Raw genomic sequence first — 22,744 nt, forward strand, 5'->3', positions numbered from 1 at the left:
TGGAGCGCGCTCCGGGCCCCAGGGAGTGGGAAGATCCACGCTTGGGTGGAGCGAGGGGGCGTTCCTTAGTTTTCCCGGCAGGACTGCCTTTTCCCCTCGCCGTGTTCCTCCTCTCTCCCCTGGGGTGGGATGGTACGTCCCACCCTCCTCGCATTCCCGCTCCCTCCTCCCCTCCGGAGCTGTGGTGCTGCCGCCATCTTGGCACGTCAGGTTGAGGGAAAGAGCCAAACCCTGGCTTCAGGGGGCCCGGACAGGAGGGACCCTCCGGCGGTAGACAGCGAGCCCTACCCCCAGCCCTCCTCCCGTTTTTGCTCCGGCGCGGGGCTCTGAGGCGTCCCAAGGCCGGCCGGTTCCTGTCAGGCCCGGGGAGGAGGGGCGGGCGGGGCGGCCTCTGCCTCCCCGGGACGGGCGCTACCACCCGGGCGGGGAGGAGAGCGCCTGGTGACGGTGGGGCGGCGGCGGCGCCCGGGGGCGGGGTGCGGAGCGAGCCGGCCGACTCCCTGGAGCGGAGCGGGGCGGGGCGGGGCGGGCCGTGGGGGCGGGCCGTGGGGCGGACGGAACCACCGGGGCGGGGTGGGGAGGTAACGGGACGGGCGCTACCATGGCGCGGTGAGGGAGCGGGGGTGGGGATCGGTCCCGGGGAGGCCTGGGGCCGCTGGCTTGTGCGCCGTCTCGGCCGCCCCCCCTTTTGCCGCCGCCGCCGCCGCCGCCCCGGGCATGTCGTCCAACTGCACCAGCACCACGGCGGTGGCGGTGGCGCCGCTCAGCGCCAGCAAGACCAAGACCAAAAAGAAGCATTTCGTGTGCCAGAAAGTGAAGCTATTCCGGGCCAGCGAGCCGATCCTCAGCGTCCTGATGTGGGGGGTGAACCACACGGTAACCAGCTCCCCCGCGCGCGCCCCTCCGAGCGCGGCGCCGCGCGCTCCCACGCCCCCCGCAGGCCCGGCCCTCGCCCCGCGGGCCCTGCCGGTGACGCCTGCAGCCCCTCGCCAAGCCACTTGCACGCCCACCCCACCCTTGCACGCCGTCCCGGCCGGGTGTGCACTCCCCGAGCGCCACGCGAGGCCTGGTGTCTCCGACGGTGGTATGCCGTCGCCCCCTCCCTTCCCTCCAGCCCCTCTAGCTTCCTGCGTCTGGCTTGCTCGCTTCGGGCAGTCCCTGGAGCGCTGGGGGAAGGCCTGGGTGCGGCGGAATCGCTTTCATCCCTTCACCCTGTTTGTTGCATGTGTTTCCCCCCTTGTTCCTTTAACCGGCTGCCAGCTCACTGTCCAGTTGACGGAGCAAGTGGCATTGGCCTGCCTGAATATTCCTCTATTTCTGGTTATTTGGTCGGTGTGGCTGCTTAAAGTTTCCCACCCTCCAGATCTCCCTACCCCTGACTGTGGAAATCCTTCCTGGGTTTCCTTTTTTTCTTCTTGAACAAGATGTATCAACTGGAGAAGCACAGGCTTCCTTGAACCACAGACACTTTACCAGGGTCTTCCTTGGTTAGGGAGAAGAGAGAATGTAACCATTTGAGAGAAGGTGAGGCCTGATTATAAGGAGGGCTATTCATAGTAGAAATAATGTGTCTTCTTGCATTCGCCTATGGTGTTCATGTCAAAGACACTGACTTCTCTTTTTATTGAGCTTTCTGTTGTATGGTCATGAAGGGTGTGATAGTGGATGGTGGTTAGGGTGAGAGGGCGGTCCCCTGGACCTTTGGGGTCCTTTGAGATTGTCCTAGGAAGTTGGAGCCCAGCATTAGTGCTTGAGCTGGAAGACTTTGTGCCCTGATTGTTTAGGGTCTTTCTTTTCTTTTCCATCCACTTGCTCCTTGCCTTCTGACCACTTGCACTGTGAGTCCCTACACCAGGAATGAGCAGAGGAAGTTAAAGGACCCGAAACACCAACTTCACCAGCTGGAAGTTTGGAATGAGGAAGATGAAGCTGATGGCTTGGGTTTCCTGTGAATTTCAGTTTAGGCACCTGACTTTTCAGAGCACTTGCAATTATCCTCAAGATCAAATGATGACAAAGGGGCCTGGGGCCAGCAAGACTTTGTGCTTTGCTTTGGTAGAGGAGCCTTCAGCTGGAGATCGATGAACCTTAGTCTGAGCCAGGGTTTTAGATCTTTACATCTAGTACAGAAAAGTATAGGCATATGATGAGGTCTTTGTTGGTGTTTTGGTCTTGGACAGGTTACGGTTTTCAGTAACCTCACTCAGGCGAGGGTCCTCCTGGCCAGGGGTAGGGACTAGCATTGCCTGGAAGCTGCTCTGGGCGAGTAGTCCAGCAGACTTTGTTTCTCCTGCTTCCTGCTGCTTCAGGGGTCATCTGACAACATTGCAAGGGAAACTGGGTCATCAAAATGTGAACCTTGTGTCCCTGCCTGGAAGTCAATCCTTAATTTTGTTCTACAGCCTGCTTCTCACTAGAAAGCATCCTGTCTATATAGAGAACTGGTGGAGGTCTGAGAGTCAGGAATATTGCAGCTAACTACCTTGGGTCCTTATTTTATACACGAAGAAATGGAGGCCTCAGGTGGGGGATTAGCTCACCCATGGCCACGGCAAAAGATGCAGCTCATTGTCCGACACCATGGGCTGTGTTGGCCACTGGTGCTGCTTGAATGGCAGGTCTCACTTTCTGTGCTTCCTGTTGTTCATTCCATCTCTCAACCGGGTGCCAGGATAGGTGGGGATTATCGTCTTGTTGGAGAACCTGAATGCACCCTCAGGTATGTGTGCTTGTGCACGCCGTTTCTCGGGAGTGTGTGTGACGTTTGGCAATGAGTCTGCCCAGATGTGGGCCTCTGAATAGCAGATGGATAGGCATCTGTGATTCTTACTTTCTTGGACTAGGGGGTCACCCTCCTTCATTGCTAACTTGAAGAAAGTTCGTTTGAGGGCTAGTTGGGAAGGCATTGACTTTAAGTAAGGCCCACGGTTCTGGGTGTAATGAGTGAGCACCTCAGGGGAAAGGCACTGGGCACCACTCCCTGGACAGGCCAAGCAGCGCAGGGCCGTTAGTTCCAAGCTTTATTGCATTCATCTTGGCCTGCCATAAGGTCTGATACTTTAGGGTCCCCATCGGGGAGACGGAGGTGTCTCTGCAGAAGAAGAGTGGTATAAAATCTTGCAGTTCTCTAGGGGGTCAGGACTGCATTGTTCTTGGCAGATTGCTAGCCCTTCTGGGAGGTTACCTTCCTTCAGAAGCCCACTGTTGCCACTCTTTGCAATCTGAGGTTTCAGATACCACGTTTCTTTGATTCTTTAGTCTCTCACCCACTTAGGCGTTTAGAGCATGATGGTCTGTGACTGATGGTGCATGAGATGCTATGTCTTTATCAAGAGCAAAAGTCAGTTACTCTGTCCTGAAGTGGTTGATTGACTTCTAGATGGAAAAAGACAGGTTTTTGAGCTTGGTGTTGTTACAGGAGCTCCTCTCCTGGACAAGAGATGCGGCCCATGGACTTTGTGGAGGGAGACTGAAGGAAAAGGAGAAGAGTCAGAAGACTTTGGATCTGTCAGGGAAGAACTAGTAAAGAGAGAAAACCAGGGGTTTTGTGGATGAAAAACAGTTTAGAGGCTCTTGAGTTAGGGAAGAGATTGTCTTGGAGAGGGGCGTGGAAACCAGAGATCTCCAGACCTGGGTCGATAACCTGTTGGCCATTTCAGGAATCAGGTATGTGTGAAGATTCACCCAGGTTATCAGAAAGAATGGGAGCAATCGATGATAGCGATATTTAACCATACAGGAAACTGATAGACTGTTCTACACCATTTTACATTTCCCCCAGCAGGGTTGTGGGGTTTCCAATTTCCCCTCATCCTTGGCAACACTTGTTATCGTCTGTCTTTTTTATTATAGCCCCCCTGGTGGATTTGAAGTGTTACCTCCTTGTAATTATGATTTGTGTTTCCTTGATAACTAATGGTGTCGAGTGTCTTTTCATGTGCTAATTAGCCTTTTTTATGTTTTCATTGGAGAAACATCTAAGACCCTTTGCCCATTCTTTTAAAAACACTCTTGTCCATTTTTTAATTGGGTTGCCTTTTTATTACTGAGTTGTAAGAGTTCTTTATATATTTTCGATACAAGTCACTTATCAGATATATGATTTGCAAATATTTTCTCACATTCTTTGGATTATCTTTTCTAGTTTCTTGATGGTATCTTTTGAAGCTCAGGTTTTTAATTTTGATAAAGTCCAATTTATGTATTTTTGTTTGTTTGTTTGCTTGTACTTTTGGTGTCATATCTAAGAAGCCTTCCCCTTATCCAAGGTCAATGAAAATTTACCCCTATATTTTCTTCTAAGAAAAAGTCTGATAGTTTTAGCTCTTACATTTAGGTCTGTAATCCATTTTGCATTAATTTTTGTGTACGGTGGAAGGGACAGATTCATTCTTAAGTCTGCTCAGTTCTCCCCCACACTTCACCCCTGTTCTGCCCATGTATTTTCTTTGCCTAATGCAGACCCAGAACCTCTTTTACCTGCCTTTTTGTCTTGCTCTGCCACTTTTAAAACCTTCAGTAAATATTCCCATTCTAGTGAGGCCTTTGGATAACTTTGCCCTTTGCCAGGGCTTTCCACCTCACCGAGAAGAAAAGGAGAAGAAAACCCACGGTGTGCAGAAGGATGAATAAACGTAGGGGTGAATTTGTTGGCACGTGTGGCTCTGTTCGTGCTTTTTTCCTCTCTGGTTTGAGGTCTTGCTTGGACTTCCTTGGTCTTGGGAGTGTGTTTTTCAACACAACATGTTTTCTGATGGAGGCAGGTGACACATGATTGTCAGTGGTAGCCAGCCCATTGCTGAGCCAACCACAGAATTGCAGGACAGGTCAGGAAAGCAGCACGTCCCGCCCACGCCTTCTGTGTAACAATTCCTATGAAGGTCACACAGGGAAGTAGAGGCTTCTGGAGTCAGAAGTTCACCAGACTAGAACTAGCGACTGAATTTTCATCTCCAGTAGGATCAGCCGAGGGTGAATTCTCTGCTCCTAAATTTCTCACTCAGCTTGTTTAGCCTCCTTATTATTCATGCTGATGGCTCATGGAGTTAATCATGTGGATAATCCAAAAACCACTTACGTGATGTGAGATACAACAGATTTACCATCCTAACACGTTGTATTTAGCGTGATACTTGAATGAATATGCATTCCGCAAGTGCACTTCTGCTGAAGGGCAGAGGGGTTGCTTGGCCCAGAAATGTGCTGGATAATAAAGGAAAGGCACATCTTCCTGAAACGTTGCTTTAAGTCATGACCTTTCAGGTTTCGAAACTTTTAGTTACTCCCCTTTACCTACCAAATAAAGTTTCTTCTTCTCTCCCTGGTATTTAAGACTTTTTAAGGTCTAGTCATAGCCTTCTCCATAGCTGACTTAATCTTCGTTCCCATTCTCCAGACCATGAGTCTTTGGCAAAGTCACAACAGCTTTGCTGTCTCTATTCTCTTTGTCCTGGTGTTGCCATCCTTCAGTCCCCTTTTTCTAGCCATGAATTCCTCTGGCCAGCATTTATTGTGCAATTACTATGTGCTAGTCATTGTGCTAGGGGCATAAACATGGGTAAGGTGGTCTCTTCCTTCTAGGGGCTCACAGCCTAGTGGAAAAATCAAGCATGTAAGCAAACAGTTACCCAAATGAGTGTGATATTTAGGTTATAAAGATGCACAGAGGAATGAATAATTAATTCAGCCTGGGAAAGACAGAGTGGGTCTCACAGAGGAAGTGTCATTTAGCCAGATCTTTTTTTTTTTTTAATTTTTTTTTTAACGTTTTATTTATTTTTGAGACAGGGAGAGACAGAGCATGAACAGGGGAGGGTCAGAGAGAGGGAGACACAGAATCTGAAACAGGCTCCAGGCTCTGAGTTGTTAGCACAGTGCCCGACGCGGCGCTCAAACTCTCAGACCAAGAGATCATGACCTGAACCGAAGTCGGCCGCTTAACTGACTGAGCCACCCAGGCGCCCCGCATTTAGCCAGATCTTGTATGATTCTCTTAGCTTTATCCTTTCCTCAATTCCTGCTGCCAGAGTCTGTCACCTGAACTATTGTAATGGCCCCATAAATGGTCTTACTGCTGCTTATTTTTGCCTTTTCCAGTCCTTACTTGATTTTGATTACAGGATACCTTTCTGTTCCATTTGAACATGTGAATTCCCAGACTTAAACCCAAGAGGACTTCCCATTTCCTGACTAGTTAAGTCCAGATTTATATAGTGGACAAGTCTAAGTTCAAATCCAGGCTCTGCCCTTTATTATAGCTTTGGAGCTTCATTTTCCTTTTCTATAAAATAAGCAAAAACACTTGCCTTGCAGATTATTAGAATAGAGGCAAGGGATGGAAAATGCTTCCTTAGTCAAGGTAGCTATCCATAAGAAGGATCACACAGCACAGTATAGGGGCACCAGACCGACCTGGGAGCAAATCCTGACTCTGCACATCCTGTCTATGTGACCTTGAGCAAGGTACTCTGAACTTCTTTTGCAAAATCAGATTAATAGCAGTTCATGTGACCAACCAGGTATTAGAAATAATAGCACAGAGGGGCGCCTGGGTGGCTTGGTCGGTTAGGCATCTGACTTTGGCTCAGGTCATGATCTCACAGTCCGTGAGTTTGAGCCCCGCGTCGGGCTCTGGGCTGACAGCTCAGAGCCTGGAGCCTGTTTCAGATTCTGTGTCTCCCTTTCTCTCTGCCCCTCCCCTGTTCATGCTCTGTCTCTCTCTGTCTCAAAAATAAATAAACGTTAAAAAAAAATAATAATAGCACAGAGCAGAAAATATGTGATACATGTGATATCTATGTATTTGTATATACAATATATGATAATATAAAGCACCAGCCACTTTTAGGTATTTGGTAAAAAGAAGCGGCTGTTCTTTATTAATACTGATAATATGAACATGTTAGACCAGTCACCAATCTTCCTATGTTGTCTCCCTCCACTCCTTAGTGCTGCTGACCTACCCTCTCACCCTCCAGACTTCTCCTCACCCCCCAGCTCTGTACTTAGGCTGGGCAATAGACGTTTACAACTCTGAGGCTTGGTTCTGACTGTTCCCACCACCTGGGATTCCCTTCCTCTTATTTATTTATTTATTTTTTTTTTGGAGAACTACCATCCTAGGCCTTTCTCACACATTCTCCACAGCTTCCTCTAGCCAGCAACTCTGACTCCCACTCCCAGGCAGCACCAGTTTCTTAATCTGTTTTGCCACCTCCCTTTATTCATAACTCCATAGCACTCATCACATTGTATTCTTTGTTGTCTGTCTTCTCAGCTAGACAGAGATCATGTCTTTTTATTTTTGTATCCCCAGCTCTGGCACAGCCCTGGCACAGCCCTGGCACATATAGTAAGGCCCTCGGTACACTGAGTAGAAATTAGCTGAAGAGGAGTTTGGCAGAGTCTGAGCCAGGTCAGGAAAGGCCTTAAATGTCAGGCTAAGGAGGTTTGCCCTGCGGTTGATGAAGAGCCATGGAAGATCTTAAGTAGGGGTGTAACATGATCTTGTACATTCTTCCAGTGTCAAGTGCCCTTGGCAATACCAGGAGAGGCATTAGGTGCCCTGTTTCAAGCCTGATGTGTGAGAGCCAGGAGTCTTTGTGACCACATTAACCTCACCTTCTGAGCCTCTCCTGTTCTTGATGTCTCTGTGCTGTGTTCACACTTACTTGTGTACTACTTGACTTTGAATTTCTCTTATGTCACGGGTTTGTCTCATCTCCCTGATTAGAGGAGAAGCCTCCTACTTCTTTTGGGTACATAGTGTGCATGTTTCCCCTGCTGTGCGCCCCCTCCTCCCTAACATGAAGTGAGGCATGTAGTAGGTATTTTAGTAAGTGCTTGTTCAATTGAAATTGAATAGAACTCTCCGGGGATGTAAAATTTAGCACAACTAAAAAAAAAAAAAAAATAGTACAGCTAATCCCCAGAGTGAATCATCTACATGGGGCCCAGTGGAAATGAGAGGTGAGTCTACATAGTGCAGATGTATGGATCGTTCGCCAAAAAGTATCTCAGAAATTTCCTCCCGTTGGGTTGTGTAGTCAAGAATAGAGATGAAGGGAGAGCTGAAAACCAACCAACTGGACAACCACTCGAACTAGGCTGAACTAAAAGTTAACAGAGAATTAATGAGTGTTCCTGAATAGCTGCTGTTAGAATAATTCCCCCCGGCTTGCCGCAGCTGACCCTCGCAGGCAAGGGCTTCAGTCTTTTCTAATCCTCGCAGCATCAAGCCCTGCCCTGGCACCAAATCTGGATTTGAGACGATCCCAGAATCTATGGATAGCAAATACTAGAACATTTTGGTATAAAACCATACTCTTGGAGCCAGTGGTATGTCCTTTCTAGTGTGGAGGTGTGAACTAGAAAATCCGGAAGCTGCACATGCTCTATGAACTTCTTAACTTGTTCAGCTGTCAGAGCCGGGCAGTATATGCTGGGGCGGGGGCGAGGGGAGCGGGGGGAGGAGGTGGGCCAGCTACCATGAATTGTTTGTGTTGGCAAGAAAACGAGGAAGTAGAATGGTTTCCTCCGAAGGCACAAACTTAACAATCGGGCTCCCTTGTGAGCAGCCCCTGGAATGGGAAGTGTGTGTGTGTGTGTGTGTGTGTGTGTGTGTGTGTGTGTGTGTGGCTGGTAAGCCAATGGCAGGCATCACAGACCTGAATGCTGGGAATTTTCAGGTCCAGTCTGATGAGTTTCGGCAAATGTATATAGCCATGTAATTATCAACCCAAACAACATATAGAACACTTCTGTCACCCCAGAATCACACCTGTCATGTCCCTTTACAGTCAACCACCTCCAGCCCAAACCCAGGCAGCCTCTTTTTGGATTTCTCTCACTGTAGATTTCTGCTCTAGAATGTCATGTAAATGGACCCATACAGGATATACTCTCGTGTGTATGCCTGTCCGTTTTTGCTAGCAGTTTATTGAGTCTCTGCCCCACTGCCAACTTCTGCCAGTACCCTGCTTACCCCCCGCCCCTCCGCCACATATATATGCCTGTGCCTTCCTTCATTTCCCCAGAAGCAAATTAGGTTTTTCACTAACTCTAGGAAAATATGGTTCCCCAGCCTGGTTACTGCATTAACTTGAACTTCTATCCTCTGACATTTCTAAATAAAAAAGGTTTGCAGCATGAAAGGGGCAGCAAATTAAATGCTGTTTCCCCCATTCATGCTCCTAATGACTCTAGGTTATTCCCTCACTGCCACATGGGCCTCATTGAGATAATAGGATTTGCAAGGAAAGTCTCTGGGAGACATAAGGCTGTGCGTCCCCTCCCCCCCAGCCATTAAGGCAGACCTAAGGTTTCCTCTGTAAATCCTGAATGCATTAGTGGCCACTGGGTAGAGGGTCAAGTGTCAAATACTCTGCTGTGAAGGGAGAGGACATCTGTGGCTAATTAGACCACTAATTGGCTAAGCTGGGGACAGGGAAGGGCAGGATGAGCTCTCTCAGCTCTGCACCAATGGGAAGCCTGCTCTCCGGCAGCCTCCTGCTCCCTGAAGGGAGAAGAAAGCCCATGGGAAGGTTTGTAAGGCACCCCACCCCATCTCCCCCAGTTTAGCAGAAGGCAGGACCTGGCTCTTTTAAATTTTAATTATTTAAAATTTATTTTTATTTTTATTTTTTATTTTTGAGAGAGAGAGCATGAACATCCATGAAGATGGAGTGGGGGGGGGGGGAGTGGGGGACAGAGGATCCAAAGCGGGCTCTGCGCTGACAGCCCAGAGCCCAGTGTGGGGCTCGAACTTCACGAACTGTGAGATCGTGACCTGAGCTGAAGTCAGACACTCACCCAGGCGCCCCTATTTTTAATTAAAAAAAAAAAAGTTTATTTATTATGAGAGAGCACAAGTGGGGGAGGGGCAGAGAGGGAGAGAGAATCCCAAGCAGGCTCCCTGCTGTCAGCTCAGAGCCTGACACGGAGCTCAATCTGAAGAACCTTGAGCTGAAATCAAGAGTTGGCTGCTTACCCAGGCACCCCAAGAACTGGCCCTTTTTTAATCAGGAGAGTGAGAGTGAGCCAGTGGCCAGATGTCTACCTCATCTTTTCACTTAGTCCTTTATTTTAGGGGCACCTGGGTGGCTGAGTCGGTTAAGCATCTGATTCTTGATTTTGGCTCAGGGCATGATCTCACAGTTCATGAGTTCAAGTCCTGCATCTGGCTGTGTGCAGGCAGCAGGGAGACTACTTGGGACTCTCTCTCCCTGTCTCTCTGTTCCTCTCTCTCTCTCTCTCTCTCTCTCTCTCAAATAAGTAAACTTAGGGGCGCCTGGGTGGCTCAGTCGGTTAAGCGGCCAACTTTGGCTCAGGTCATGATCTCGCGGTGAGTTTGAGCCCCACGTCAGGCTCTGTACTGACAGCTCGGAGCCTGGAGCCTGCTTCGGATTCTGTGTCTCCCTCTCTTTCTAGCCCTCCCCCGTTCGCGCTCTGTCTCTTTCAAAAATGAATAAATGTTAAAAAAAATTTTTTTTAAATAAATAAGTGAACTTATAAAAATAAATTTAATCCTTCACTTCGGAGATGAGTTATCCACCCACACAAACTCATCCAGCTGCTTTCGTACCACAACCTGGTTTCTTGAGTGACCTCAATTTGTATGAAGATGTTAAAGGCCACCATACCCACATAGGTTGTGTGATGTTTCTTCATTGATCTACTTATTACTACATTTGACCAATATTTATACAGTATCTGCCAGATGCAAATCATGTTGCCAAGCACCATGGAGCCTCTGGAGATCAGTTAGATGACCTTTGCTTACAAGGATCAGTAATAGGGTCTTGCCTCGCTTAGAGTCTAGCAAGCTTGTGAGGTTGATAAGCACTAACCACAATATGAGGGAGGCTGTGTGATGGCCAAAGGACAGATGCAGACACTGCTTCAGGAATTCCAAAATCAGAAAGAATATTTATGGTCTAAAGAATCACGGGAAGCTTCCTGGAGGGAGGTGCCTTTTGAGCTGGACCTTATCAGATGGGGAGAATTTCAGTAGGTAGAGATGAAGTTGGGAACTTAACTTGAAGACAAGAGCAGAAATATAAAGACCAGGAGGGACTCCATAGACACGTTTTTGGTGAGATGGCGGCATTCACGTTTGTTTGTAGCATATTGAGTCTCTTGCTTTGCAGATCAATGAGCTGAGCAATGTCCCCGTCCCTGTCATGCTAATGCCAGATGACTTCAAAGCATACAGCAAGATCAAGGTGGACAATCATCTCTTCAATAAGTAAGTTACCTACTGAGTGGGCTCAGGTTTTGTGGGCAGTCCTTTCCCTCAAGGCAGAGAGCTTCCGAAAACTGGCGCACGATAGTGCCAAGCCAGCTCCTGGCAGGGTGTGACAGGGACACCTGGATCTCAGAGCTGACAGACTGGCAGGGAAAATCCATTCATTATGGGCCTCTCCCCTTTGCGGTGTTTCGTCATCGCCTTTGTCTACCTGCCTCCGGTGTCCCTCGGGGCATGTGGCCAGGCCCAGGGTGATTCATCTGGGGCCAGGTTAGGTAGCAGTGAGCTGCTCACGAGCTGTGGTGTCTAGTGTGAGGCTGACAGCAGTGGCCCTATCTTGATCTCCGTCTGAGGCAAGAAGCTGCCAGACATGTTCCTGGCCCGGAATGCAGCCAAGCTCTTCCCTCTCCAACGGGTGTGTGAAAGACAGGCCGAGCATGGGGCCCAGGGGCGCCATCCAAAGCAATTCTTCCCACTTTCGTTCACTGTGGCTTCTGGGATCGACACTGGGGTCGGAAGCTTGTCTCAGGTTGTTGGAGCAGCCATCTCACCTGGTCCAGTGTGGGGCCGGCTCTGAGCCCTCTGGAAGCCTCACGTTTTCATCCTACTGAGGGTCACCCCGGGAACCATTCGCTGTTCACACTCCCCTCCGTTCTGCATTTGCATCCTGGCTCCACTTTCCATTGCCCCACCGTCCCCGCACCTCACCAGCTGGGCTCTGTCACCCCACCATTGCCAGACTGCTAGCCTGGAGGGAAGCTTGATTTGAAAATATCCCTTAGTGGCCTCTCTGCCACAGTAAGTAATAACGACATCTTATTCTAGAAGACATCTGTCTTCGGCTAAGCGGCCACCTGTATGGACGGAAAACTCCTGTGTTTCTCACACCGCTACCACACGTCACTTCACTGGGTTTTCCACACGTCAAGCGATTCTGTAGGACACTAGGCGGGTGCCCTGCCGATTCAATTCAGCTCTGACACTGTCCACCTGCAGTTAGCATCAGGCCCCACAGGTGAAGAGCTTAGTCCCACAGAACTGCCCCCCACCTTCAGACGCCAATCGCAAATCTAGGTCGTCACCTGTGCTTCTGACCAGCCTGCTGTGGGGCCCATGTTCCCCCGACCCTCCCCCTTGGGTTCGGTTAATTTGCTGGAGGGGCTCACAGAACTCAGGAAAACAGTTTATTTACTTGATTACTAGTTTATCATCAAGGGTACAGCTCAGGAACAACCAGTTAGAAGAGACACATGGGGGAAGGTATGCGGGAAGGGGTGCGGAGCTCCCATGCCCTCTCCAGGTACACCACCCTCCCCACACCTGCGTGCATGCAACACCTGCGAACTCCGGAGCCCTGTTTTCATTAAGAAGGCATGATTGGTGAAATCGACTGGTGATTGGTTCAGCCTCTAGCCCCTCTCCCCTCCCCGCCATCCAGGGAGTGGGACTGAAAGTTCCAGCCCTCTCATCCTGGTTGGTTCCCCTGGCAACCAGCACCTATCCTTTGAGGCTTTCCAAAAATCACCCTATTCACATAAGCTCAGATGTGGTTGAAAGGGGATTGTTATGAATTAAAAAAAAGACCTCTTTATTGCTCTTATGACTTAGGAAATTCCAAGGTTTTTAGCTGCTCTGTGTCCGAAACAGGAATGAAGACCAAATGTATATATTTCTTATTATATCACAGTATCACACCCGGTAAGGAAGAAGAGGCAGCCCTTGGCTCTGAGGCAGGAAAGGAGGTTGTTCTCTCCCAGGGGTCAGGGCTCTGGAAGTGGGCATCGAACCACTGCCCATTTCAGGGTCTGTGGCCTCTGGTGAAGTTCCGGGACCTTGACATCTTGGCCGAAAGGAGAGCATCAATTTCTTCTTTTCTTTCTTTGTTCCTTTTGGCCTTTCAACGACCGTTTATGTGCTAGTTATTAGCCTGCAGTGCTCCTTACTAGAAGATGGGTACATGAGGCAGACCAGGCCCCTGCCCTCATGAGAAGCCACTGCTTTTTTATTTCCTCGAAGTATATCATCCTGGAGTAGTCAGAGGGATGTATTTCTCAAAGGGACTCCCCAAGGAAGGTGGCCATTGTAAAGACGGAGGATTTGGAGGAGGCATCCCTTCAAGGCGATTCTCTACCCTCCCGGGAGTCTGAGTTTTTGACCAAGGAGTGGGAAGGGTTGAGGTTGGTGCCAGCAGCCCACAGACAAGGCTTCCTGAAAAGACAGCATTCCAGTCATTTGAGATCTCTTTAATCCGAAGCACCCTTGTCCTCCGTCCCGGGGGAAGCCCAAGGCAGGGCCTCAGGACGTGTTGATAGCAGCGTCCCCGAGGAGAGGGTCCCTTGGTGGAGAAAGTCCGCTCCCTTTAGCAGTCAGACTGCTGTCCGCCTCACAACTGCTGTTCCCATGCAGCCAGTGACAGGTAGCAAGTACAGCTCTCGTGCAGGAAGCGCCTGCACTCCGTCTCACTTCTTGGCAGGTAAGGTTTTTTCCCTTTAATGTCGATTTCATCTAAAGATAACACGCGGGAAAAGTACACAGATTGTAAGTATACAGCTCGACTAATTTTTACAAAGTCAACACAAGGGATGTAAAGTTTTAAAACTCTTACATGCGCAGAATCACCAGGAGTATTGGTTAAAAATGCAGTTTCCAGACTCCTCTCCAGAATTTCTGGGGCCTAGAAACCTCCATTCTAAGCGCCACAAATTGTTCCGATTCTGATGACCTGTGGACCAAGCCCGTAGAAGTTCTGATGTAAGGATTAGATGGGCAAGGAGAGGCTCACAAAGACGTTTCTCTGCTTTGCCCTAGGGAGAACCTTCCCAGCCGTTTTAAGTTTAAGGAGTACTGCCCCATGGTGTTCCGGAATCTCCGGGAGAGGTTTGGGATTGATGATCAGGATTACCAGGTACCGGGTGTCTTTGCAAAGTCGGAGGGGTCAGGGAGTGAAGTGGGGCCAGGAAGCCACAGGACGAGGAGAGGCAAGACTGGTCCACCGTTCTTATGCTACATCTTCCTGTCCTGTCCTGCTCCCGCCCGCCCGGCGGTCTTTCCCCCGGTGTCGGCAGGCTTCTGGAGGGGTGAGGGCCCTGGAAGTGGTTCTGAAACTGCCTCGAAGGCTCAGGCTGTCTCCCTGGGAGGGAGAGGCGCGGGAGGGAGAGGGCTGCGGAAGCTGCTTCATCTCAGTCTGACATTCCCAGTCTAGGCCGAAGAACCCTTCTCCTTCGTAGTTTGACTTAAAAGAGAATTGTTGCCAGCGGGAGATGAGGCCTCTTAAAGCAGATAAGACAGAGTAGAAAAGGAAGACTTCAAGGGTAGTGTAACCTTGCCAGGTATGAGTGCCACCTCCTAAACTTGTCCCCTGTCCTCTGTTGGGAGGGGGGATTGGCGAGACTGGTGACTGCCCCCTTCAGGGGCTGATAATGCCATAGGGGCCTTTGGCCTGCTGGAAGGAATCAGTCCCAGTATCAGGGACGTTACAGTCTGACTCCTAGTGTGTGGTTTCTGTTGCTGCTCTGCCTAGCACCTTCCTTGGACCTTCTCCCCCTGGCAGATAGCCTGCTGGTGATGGCGGGAGAATTTTCCACTTCACTTTGGTAGCAGTAAGAAATACAACTGACTTTCAGTTGTCTGTTGGGGTGGGGGGGTAGAAAAAAAAAGAGTGTACAGCCTACTGAAATCGAAAATGGACGCCCGAATCTTTTTAGAGACCATAACACCTCCCGGCCTGGTCCTAGTAAGCCCTTCATAGCATAGTTCCTGAGGAGCAGAACGCGCCTCGGTGAGTCCCCCTGCCCTCCCCCTCCGCTCTGGAGGGCCTCCTGCAAAGACGCCATCCCCAAGAGGAGGGCACGGGGATGTGGGAGGAGGAGATGCCAGGCCCGGAACGGTCAAGAATGGCTGTGTCTAGGAGGTACTGGGAGGTCCCTCCAGCCCCGTCTGTTCGGACTGAGCCCTGAGCTGAATCACGACCTGATTGGAGCTGGAGGTTTTCTGAAAACTCTTGCCACTACTGCAACCCCACGTTGCTCGGACGTCTTCCTTCCGCTGTGGCCCCTTCCCTTCCCCTCGGTATTCTAACCACATCCTCTCGGTGTCTGCATTTTTCCTCTAATAACCTTGTGGGCGAATGATTGTGCTCACAACTGACATAGAGGCAGGGCGGGCGTAGTTCAGAGAGGGGACTCGAAGGATTTGGAGTCAGAAAGCGCTGCCTGCAGACAAGGCAGCAGTGGAACCTTCCTTCACACCTGGGCTGGAGGCCTGCATGTCTGACTGGGAGAAGGACCAGGCTGGGAGGGTGAGGCCCTCAGCTGTGTAGCCTACTCAACATTTCTGGGTCGGGGACACCCTGCTTTGGGGATGCCCTTTTAATTCAGGGAGCATCTCACCATGTCACATTTCAGTCTCCCCATGACAGTGGTGCTCCCTCCTTCCCCCGGGGTCCCGTGAGGAGGCATTCAGTGAGGGGAAAGCGTCGAATCCTAGGTAAGAGCTGAGGAAAGGGCTTGGAGAAGAGGCGTTTCTGTGAGCAGATCCCCACATGTGTGCTTGGGAATGGGGACATCTGGGACCTCCCTCTCTGCCTCGCCTTGCAAAGGTCTGCTTGGTGAACACATCCCTTCGGTTGACTCACGTGTCCCCCGCCACCCCCTCTAGAGGCTTCTGCTCTCTGATCCTGATGGGAGTAGGGCCTCAAGGAGGAGCGGTAGCACTAAGCTTTGTCTTTGTCGCCCCAGGAAACTGGGAAAATCATCTCCGTCTGCCTCATGTTCTAGGTCAGGGAATTCAGGAGTGGACAAGTTAAATGGCTCACCCAAGGTCATGTTACCTGTGAGCGTCAGGATTCAAGCTCAGCCCCAACGTCTGAGGCAGAGATTTAGTTTACAGGGCAGTTCTAGGGGGTCAGAATGAGAGGAAGTGTCTCATAGTCAGCCCTCTTCCCATCCAGTCAGGGATTAGGAGCTGGTGGAAAGGAACAGCTCTTGTCACTCTGCAGGAGGACTTTCGGGAGAGAGGTGAACTTCCGGTGAGGGAAGGGGTGGGTAAGGCCCTGCCTGTCTCGGCGTGGCTGGCTTCAGAGCAGTCTGGCCCAAGTAAAGGTCAGAGTCTTTGTTCCCCTCCCAAGACCAGCCCGCTTTTGTCTTGGTCCGTCAGAATTCGGTGACGCGCAGCGCCCCTATCAACAGTGACAGCCAGGGCCGATGTGGCACACGTTTCCTCACCACCTACGACCGGCGCTTTGTCATCAAGACCGTGTCAAGTGAGGATGTGGCTGAGATGCACAACATCTTAAAGAAATACCACCAGGTATGGTGAGTCCCGAGCCTGGGCGGTAGAGGAAGGATGGCAAGAGGGAGAAGAGAGCCCCTGGGGAGGGACTGGTCCTCTCACAGCGGCCCACACCTCCTGAGAACCAAGCACTTGGCCCTTCCCGGTGCCATGTGTCTGTGAGCTGAAATGCCTACTGGAAAAAAGGGAAAAAGGAGACATGAAGGCGTGCTACCGATTCAGTCCCATCGAACAGCTGGTTCTTGTCAGAGTCGGGAAGTTTCACACTCGGGCACCTGCCGCGTGTCTTCTAAAAGAGGCCCTGTGGGCTCGGCAGGCTCGCTGCTTTTCCCCTTCTGACTCCCCGCTCATCAGGAACCGGTCCCGGAGAAAAGCAGGGGGCGGTGCGGCGGCCTGCTTGCGTCTTCAGGGAAAGCTGGCTTGTCTCTGGGGCCCCTGAGAAGTGGTGAAAGGGACTCCTGGTCTTTGGGGGGACAACGAAAACCCTGCCCGTGGCACGGCTAAGGCCTCCCGGTGCAGGGCCGTTCATTTTTCCCGGACAGCCGGACGGCAGCCCCGCCTCTGCACGCCCCGTGCCCTCCGGCTTGCCCGTTCAGGCCGGCGGAGGAGAGGCCAGACCCGTCTGAGGTGCTGACACACCTCTGAAATGGCAGACACGTTCGGTGGCGTCCCAGTAGTGTGAAACCACAAGGGCTCTGCAACTGCCTCAGCCTCTCCCTCTGCCATGCCCGCTGGGGGCGGGGGTGGCCGTGGCCCGCTGTATGTCCAGGAAACCCCTGTGACTTCACAGGACCCCTTTGAAACCGACCGGTCTGGGAGCCAGACTCCCCGGGAGCGTCTGAGCCTGGGGCGAGCCCCGTCCGTCCTGGCACCTTCACACGTTCCTCAGCATCCGCCTTCCTCCCTTCGCTCTAGTTCATCGTGGAGTGTCACGGCAACACCCTTTTGCCGCAGTTCCTGGGCATGTACCGCTTGACCGTGGATGGCGTGGAGACCTACATGGTGGTCACCAGGAACGTGTTCAGCCATCGGCTCACTGTGCACCGCAAGTATGACCTCAAGGTAAAGGGCTCTGTGGCCGCCCTCCCACGTGTCGGGAGAGCCGGGGCACGTGTTTTGGCGTGGACGGGAGACTCGGGAGTTGATGTGCCTAATTCTTACGGGTCAAAGGCTGTTTGAGGTCCAGATGACAGTGACAAGGGGTTATTTATCGTGCCATATTTATGGCACGGTCGATGTGCTTCAACTCCTGTCAGTGGGGCGTGCACGCCGAGGGCAGCACTTTAGGGACAGGCTGTGCTGACACACGCACTCAGGCGTGTGTCCGGGCCCCGCGGACTGACAGCATAAGCACGGTTCTGGACACGGAGAGGAACACGCTTGTGACTGTGAGCCACCGTGCTCCACTGTTCTCGAAGCTGGCTTCCTGACGTGTCCCCTCACACCTCTCTCTCCCTGCTGCAGCCACGAGGGTTTCTTTCCATTCCAGTGCCCGTGCTCTCCTCCTCCAGCAGCTCGCGCGGGCTGCCTGGCCTGCGTTCCCTCCCTGCCCTTTTCTCCACCTCCACCAACTCCCACCTCATTGCTTCCTGCTTTCCCTTCTGGGCTCAGCTCACATATCACTTCTTGCAGGAAGCCGGCCTTGGCCTCCACAGCTGCCCCTCCCCAGTCTGGACCCGCCCTGTGCTAGTGCTCTTGGTGTCCTCCTCCCTCGTACCACCTAGTACTGTTGTAACTAACGGATTAATTAATCGCATAACTGCTTCTTACTGCCTGTCTCCCCTGTTAGAAGGAGAGTCCCCTAAGGGCGGGGCCTGGGTCTTGGTTCGGGGCTGTTGGCCGAGCACGTGCCTAGTGTCCGATCAGAGCTCGGTCAGTGGTCCGTGACACGGGAAGTGAACAAGTTGCTGCCTCCTGGCCTCTAGGACTCTAACCAGCCTCCTTCAGTTCACCTGCTGCCTCTCCCCAAAGACTGGTGCATGTTTTCTCGCTCAAAGGACTTTGCCTCAGCTGGACCTCTCCTGACGGCTCTTATCCTTTCAGGGCTCCACTGTTGCCAGAGAAGCGAGCGACAAGGAGAAGGTATGCCGGGACCTGTACTGAGCGAGTGTGGAATGGGCTGCTTGGAATCAGAAACACCTTCTGTCGGTCACCCTGTCCCTTCCTCCACCACAGCCCCCAGCCCAGTTCCCAGACGTGTGGCCTGTCGGTGCTGTGTCACCAAGCTCCCGCCCGTCCTCATCCTCGGCCCCGGCCTCTCTCCAGCCTTTAATCTGTACCCTTGCTGGGTTGGTCTTCGTCCTACAGGGCTGGCGATCTCTGTCTCATAGTCCAGCCTGAATTGGGGAGTGGCTGCCTGAGCCCCGAGGTAGTTCCGGCTCAGCAGGAAGACGTGCTTTGGTCAGTCCTCAGTGTCTGACGTATGTCAGATATTTGCCATCCCTGCCTGCCCGAGGCCTGGGACTGTAGCCTCGTGCGCTGAACCTATTGATTGGGCAGGCGACCATCTGTGCTCTAAGGACCCTTCCCTTTTCTGTACCATCACCTCTGGGGGTGAATGGTACCCAGCCTAATACACTGCTGTTGCTCTCCCAGGCCAAGGACTTGCCGACATTCAAAGACAATGACTTCCTCAATGAGGGGCAGAAGCTGCATGTGGGAGAGGAGAGTAAAAAGAACTTCCTGGAAAAACTGAAACGGGACGTGGAGGTACTTACTAACCCTCGTTTTCACCTTGGTTGAGGAGGCCCCCTCTTGTCCTCAGAGCAGGAGCCTGTTCAGCCTTAAGAAAAATTGAATTCACTACTTTCCAGGAGTGTGGACAAAAGGAAGGCTGGTGATTTGAACAGTGTGGGTGCGAATGCGTATTCCATTGCGGGGGAGACATTTGTGCCGGTAGAAGCTTTGTAACTCAAGTTGGAATGCTTTCCTTCACCTCTTCGCTAATCTATTCCAGCACCTTTTTCAAACGCCCCGAAACTTTCTTTCTGGAGGTGTCCCTGTAGTGGAGAGGGTGGCAACGAGAAGCCAGTTGCTGACATCCACCAAGCAGGCCCTTCTTTGGCTCCCATTCTCCACTTACCCAGCAGCCTTCTGGTGGAATGGGGCTTCCTGTGGAGAAGTTCTTCCAGGGCGGGCAGGTGCTAAATAGTGAATGCGTTACTGGACCGCTTGATAACTCAGTGTTTCCTATTTTAACAAATTGGGAGCCTGCTCATTAAAACCAAACCCTACAAACTTTTAAAATGTTTTTTTTTTTTTTATTATTGTGGCAAAATACACATAAGATAAAATTTGCTGTCTTAACCATTTGTGAGTATATCGTTGAGTGACATTAAGTACATTCACGCTGTTGTGGAGCCGTCATCACCATCCATCTCCAGAACTTTTCATCTTCCCAAACCGAAACTCTGTACTCATTAAACACTAATTCCCCGTTTCTCCTTCTGCCTAGCCCCTGGCAGCCGTCACGCTGCTTTCTGTCTCTGTGAATCAGACTTTTTTTTTAATGTTTATTTATTTTTGGGGGGGGGGCAGGAAATGTGATTGGGGGAGGGACAGAGGGAGAATCTCAAGCAGGCTCCATGCTGTCAGCGCAGAGCCCAACATGGGGTTGATCCCATGAACCACAAGGTCATGACTTGAGCCAAAATCAAGGGTCATATGCTCAACTGACTGAGCCACCCCGGCACCCCGTGAATCGGGCTATTTTAAGTGCTTTATATATAAATGGATTCATACAGTTTTTGTCTTTTGCGTCAGGCTTATTTCACTTACCATCATGTCTTCAAGGTTCATGCATGTTATATATAACACATGTCAAAGTGGCCTTCCTTTTTAGGGCCGAAAATATTCCACTGTATGTTTGTACCACATTTTGTTTACCTGTTCATCCATCAGAGGGCAATTGGTTAAGGTTCTCCAGAGAAATAGACTAGGGTGCTGACAGATAGATACACAGACAGACAGACAGACAGATGTTTATTGTAAGGAATCAGCCCACAGCTGTAGCTGGCACGTTAGAGACCCAGGAGAGTGGGTGGTTGAGAGTGTCGCCTGGCTGTGGCTTTCTTTCTTTCTTTCTTTTTTTTTTTTTTTGTTAATTTTTTTAATTTGAGACAGAGAAAGAGAGAGAGAGAATGAGCGGGGCAGGGGCAGAGAGAGACGGAGACAGAATCTGAAGCAGGCTCTAGGCTCTGAGCTGACAGCTCAGAGCCGGATGCGGGGCTCGAACTCATCAGCTGTGAGATAGTGACCTGAGCCAAAGTCCGACACTTAACCAATAGAGCCACCCAGGCAGGCGCCCCGACTCTGGCTTTCTTATGGGGTGTTTGTTCCCTTTTCTTTTCCTCCTCATTTTCATCCTGACTGTTAAAGAAGCTGAATTACATAGTTTTTCAAGCTTCGCCTGTGCCCCTCAATTAGAAGTACATTTTACCTCACAGCCCAACACGCACAACTGAAACACTGCCTGCCTACGTCGTGTTACATATGTTTTCTATCCTGTTCCATAGTATTTAATAATAAAAACTGCCTAGTCCCAGCCAACTAAATTAGATTTCCGGCTCGCAGTGGGTTGAGACCTGTGGCTTGAAAGCCACTGCCCCGTCACACCCACCTCTCCAGCCTCCGTGCAGTGTGGGACTCCTTTCTTCGCTGGGACTACCACAGCGTCTCTCGGGCGGTTTCCTCTTCCCTCAGTGTTCTACGTCCTCCCGCAGCTTCTGCCTGCCTGTCTGCTCCTCCTCCGTCAGGCCGCCTGGGCTCCTCTCCCCAGAGAGGCCCCTCTCCCCGCTGCCCTGGCTCCCGCAGCTACTTCCCTCGAGGGACGGCCGTCTTCCCCGCTGGGCACTGAGCTCACTGAAGGCAGAGACTGATGTTTTTTTCTCGCCCGGGGCTCAGAATCGGAGGATGGACTTGAAGGGAGTGCCTTTTCTCCTCTTTCCAGATGCCACTGGGGTGTCCCTGTAACCTCTCCCTCCCATCTCTCCCTCCTCACCCTCCCTAGTTCCTGGCCCAGCTGAAGATCATGGACTACAGCCTGCTGGTGGGCATCCACGACGTGGACCGGGCGGAGCAGGAGGAGATGGAGGTGGAGGAGCGGGCAGAGGACGAGGAGTGCGAGAATGACGGGCTGGGTGGCAACCTGCTGTGCTCCTACGGCACGCCTCCGGACAGCCCCGGCAACCTCCTCAGCTTCCCCCGCTTCTTTGGTCCTGGGGAGTTCGACCCCTCTGTTGACGTCTATGCCATGAAAAGCCATGAAAGTAAGTGGGAGCCGCGTCTGTCTGGCCACGGGGCCAGCTGCTTACTGCCCTCCTCCCTGCCGCCTCTTCTTTCTTTCCTGCTTCCCTCCCCTGCAGGTGCCCCCAAGAAAGAGGTCTATTTCATGGCCATCATCGACATCCTCACGCCATATGATGCTAAGAAGAAAGCCGCGCACGCTGCCAAAACAGTGAAGCACGGGGTGAGTCCTCCCTGCCACGTCGAGGCCCGGGGCGGGCAGCCTTGGGCCTCCTGCTCTGAGCCGCTCCCCACCCCGCCCCCACAGGGAGCAGGCCCCCTCCCAGCCTCCCGGTTCTCCCTGCCGCCCACCCCTGTGCTCTCCCCACCAGCTGATCTGCCCAGCCTAGTGGCCCCTATTTCTCAGCTTATTGGTTCCCTTCCCAGAGCTGCTGGGCAAGTTGTGCGTCCTGTTGCCTGCAGGGAATAGCTCTGTGTACACGCCCACGCTGCTCCCCAGAGGCCCTTTTCCCCATGGACTTGAAGTTACTGTCTCCAAACACGGACCCCGCCCAGAGATACAGTCTCTCCACCACCTCCCCACCGCCTTGCCGCTACTCAGTGGGTTCAGGCGGGGGCTTGTGAGTCAAAGGAGCAAGGCCGCGGTGGTTCTGAGACGGGAACTGCTCCTCGAGGGCCTGCCCAGGCGGGGGTGCAGCATTCAGTTCAAATGCTGGGCCAGAGACTTCCAGATACCCAGGCTCCTCCCGGCTGTAGGCTCTCAGGGCCAGGGAGCTCGACCTGAGTCAGCCTCTGTGTGTTACAGGCGGGGGCCGAGATCTCGACTGTGAACCCTGAGCAGTACTCCAAACGCTTCAACGAGTTCATGTCCAACATCCTGACGTAGTTACCTTCTACCTTCAGCCAGAGCCGGAGAGCCGGATGTGGGGTCGGACCAGAAAAGGGAGAGGGTGTATTTGGGCTAGA

General features: G+C 51.8%; 1 protein-coding gene across 3 annotated transcripts; it reads left to right on the forward strand.

Moving 5' to 3' along the window:
• Positions 1–581: 581 nt before the first annotated feature.
• PIP4K2B (phosphatidylinositol-5-phosphate 4-kinase type 2 beta) lies at positions 582–22,744 on the forward strand. 3 transcript variants are annotated; one of them, XM_019415982.2, is made up of 11 exons: positions 762–876; positions 1,425–1,524; positions 11,148–11,245; positions 14,054–14,150; positions 16,400–16,552; positions 17,450–17,596; positions 18,578–18,616; positions 19,130–19,243; positions 21,543–21,801; positions 21,898–22,001; positions 22,584–22,744. In XM_019415982.2, the coding sequence occupies exons 3-11, from the start codon at positions 11,181–11,183 to the stop codon at positions 22,662–22,664; spliced, it is 1,059 nt and encodes a 352-aa protein (XP_019271527.1). In that variant the 5' UTR covers positions 762–876; positions 1,425–1,524; positions 11,148–11,180; the 3' UTR covers positions 22,665–22,744. The 3 variants fall into 3 exon arrangements, with proteins under 3 accessions (XP_019271525.1, XP_019271527.1, XP_019271526.1); XM_019415980.2 differs by lacking the exon at positions 1,425–1,524 and having other exon boundaries at positions 582–876; XM_019415981.2 differs by lacking the exons at positions 762–876; positions 1,425–1,524 and adding an exon at positions 1,560–3,666.

This window comes from Panthera pardus, unplaced genomic scaffold (assembly GCF_024362965.1).
Source record: "Panthera pardus isolate Hobbes unplaced genomic scaffold, ASM2436296v1 HiC_scaffold_3, whole genome shotgun sequence".
In the NCBI taxonomy this organism is placed as follows: Eukaryota; Metazoa; Chordata; class Mammalia; order Carnivora; family Felidae; genus Panthera; species Panthera pardus.

Bases quoted from the DNA above. Each gene is read 5' to 3' on its own strand.
- PIP4K2B (XM_019415980.2), top strand. From the start codon at position 718: ATGTCGTCCAACTGCACCAGCACCACGGCGGTGGCGGTGGCGCCGCTC. The intron at 877-11,147 runs GTAACCAGCTCC...CTTGCTTTGCAG, and splicing joins TGTGGGGGGTGAACCACACG to ATCAATGAGCTGAGCAATGT. The intron at 19,244-21,542 runs GTACTTACTAAC...CACCCTCCCTAG, and splicing joins AACTGAAACGGGACGTGGAG to TTCCTGGCCCAGCTGAAGAT.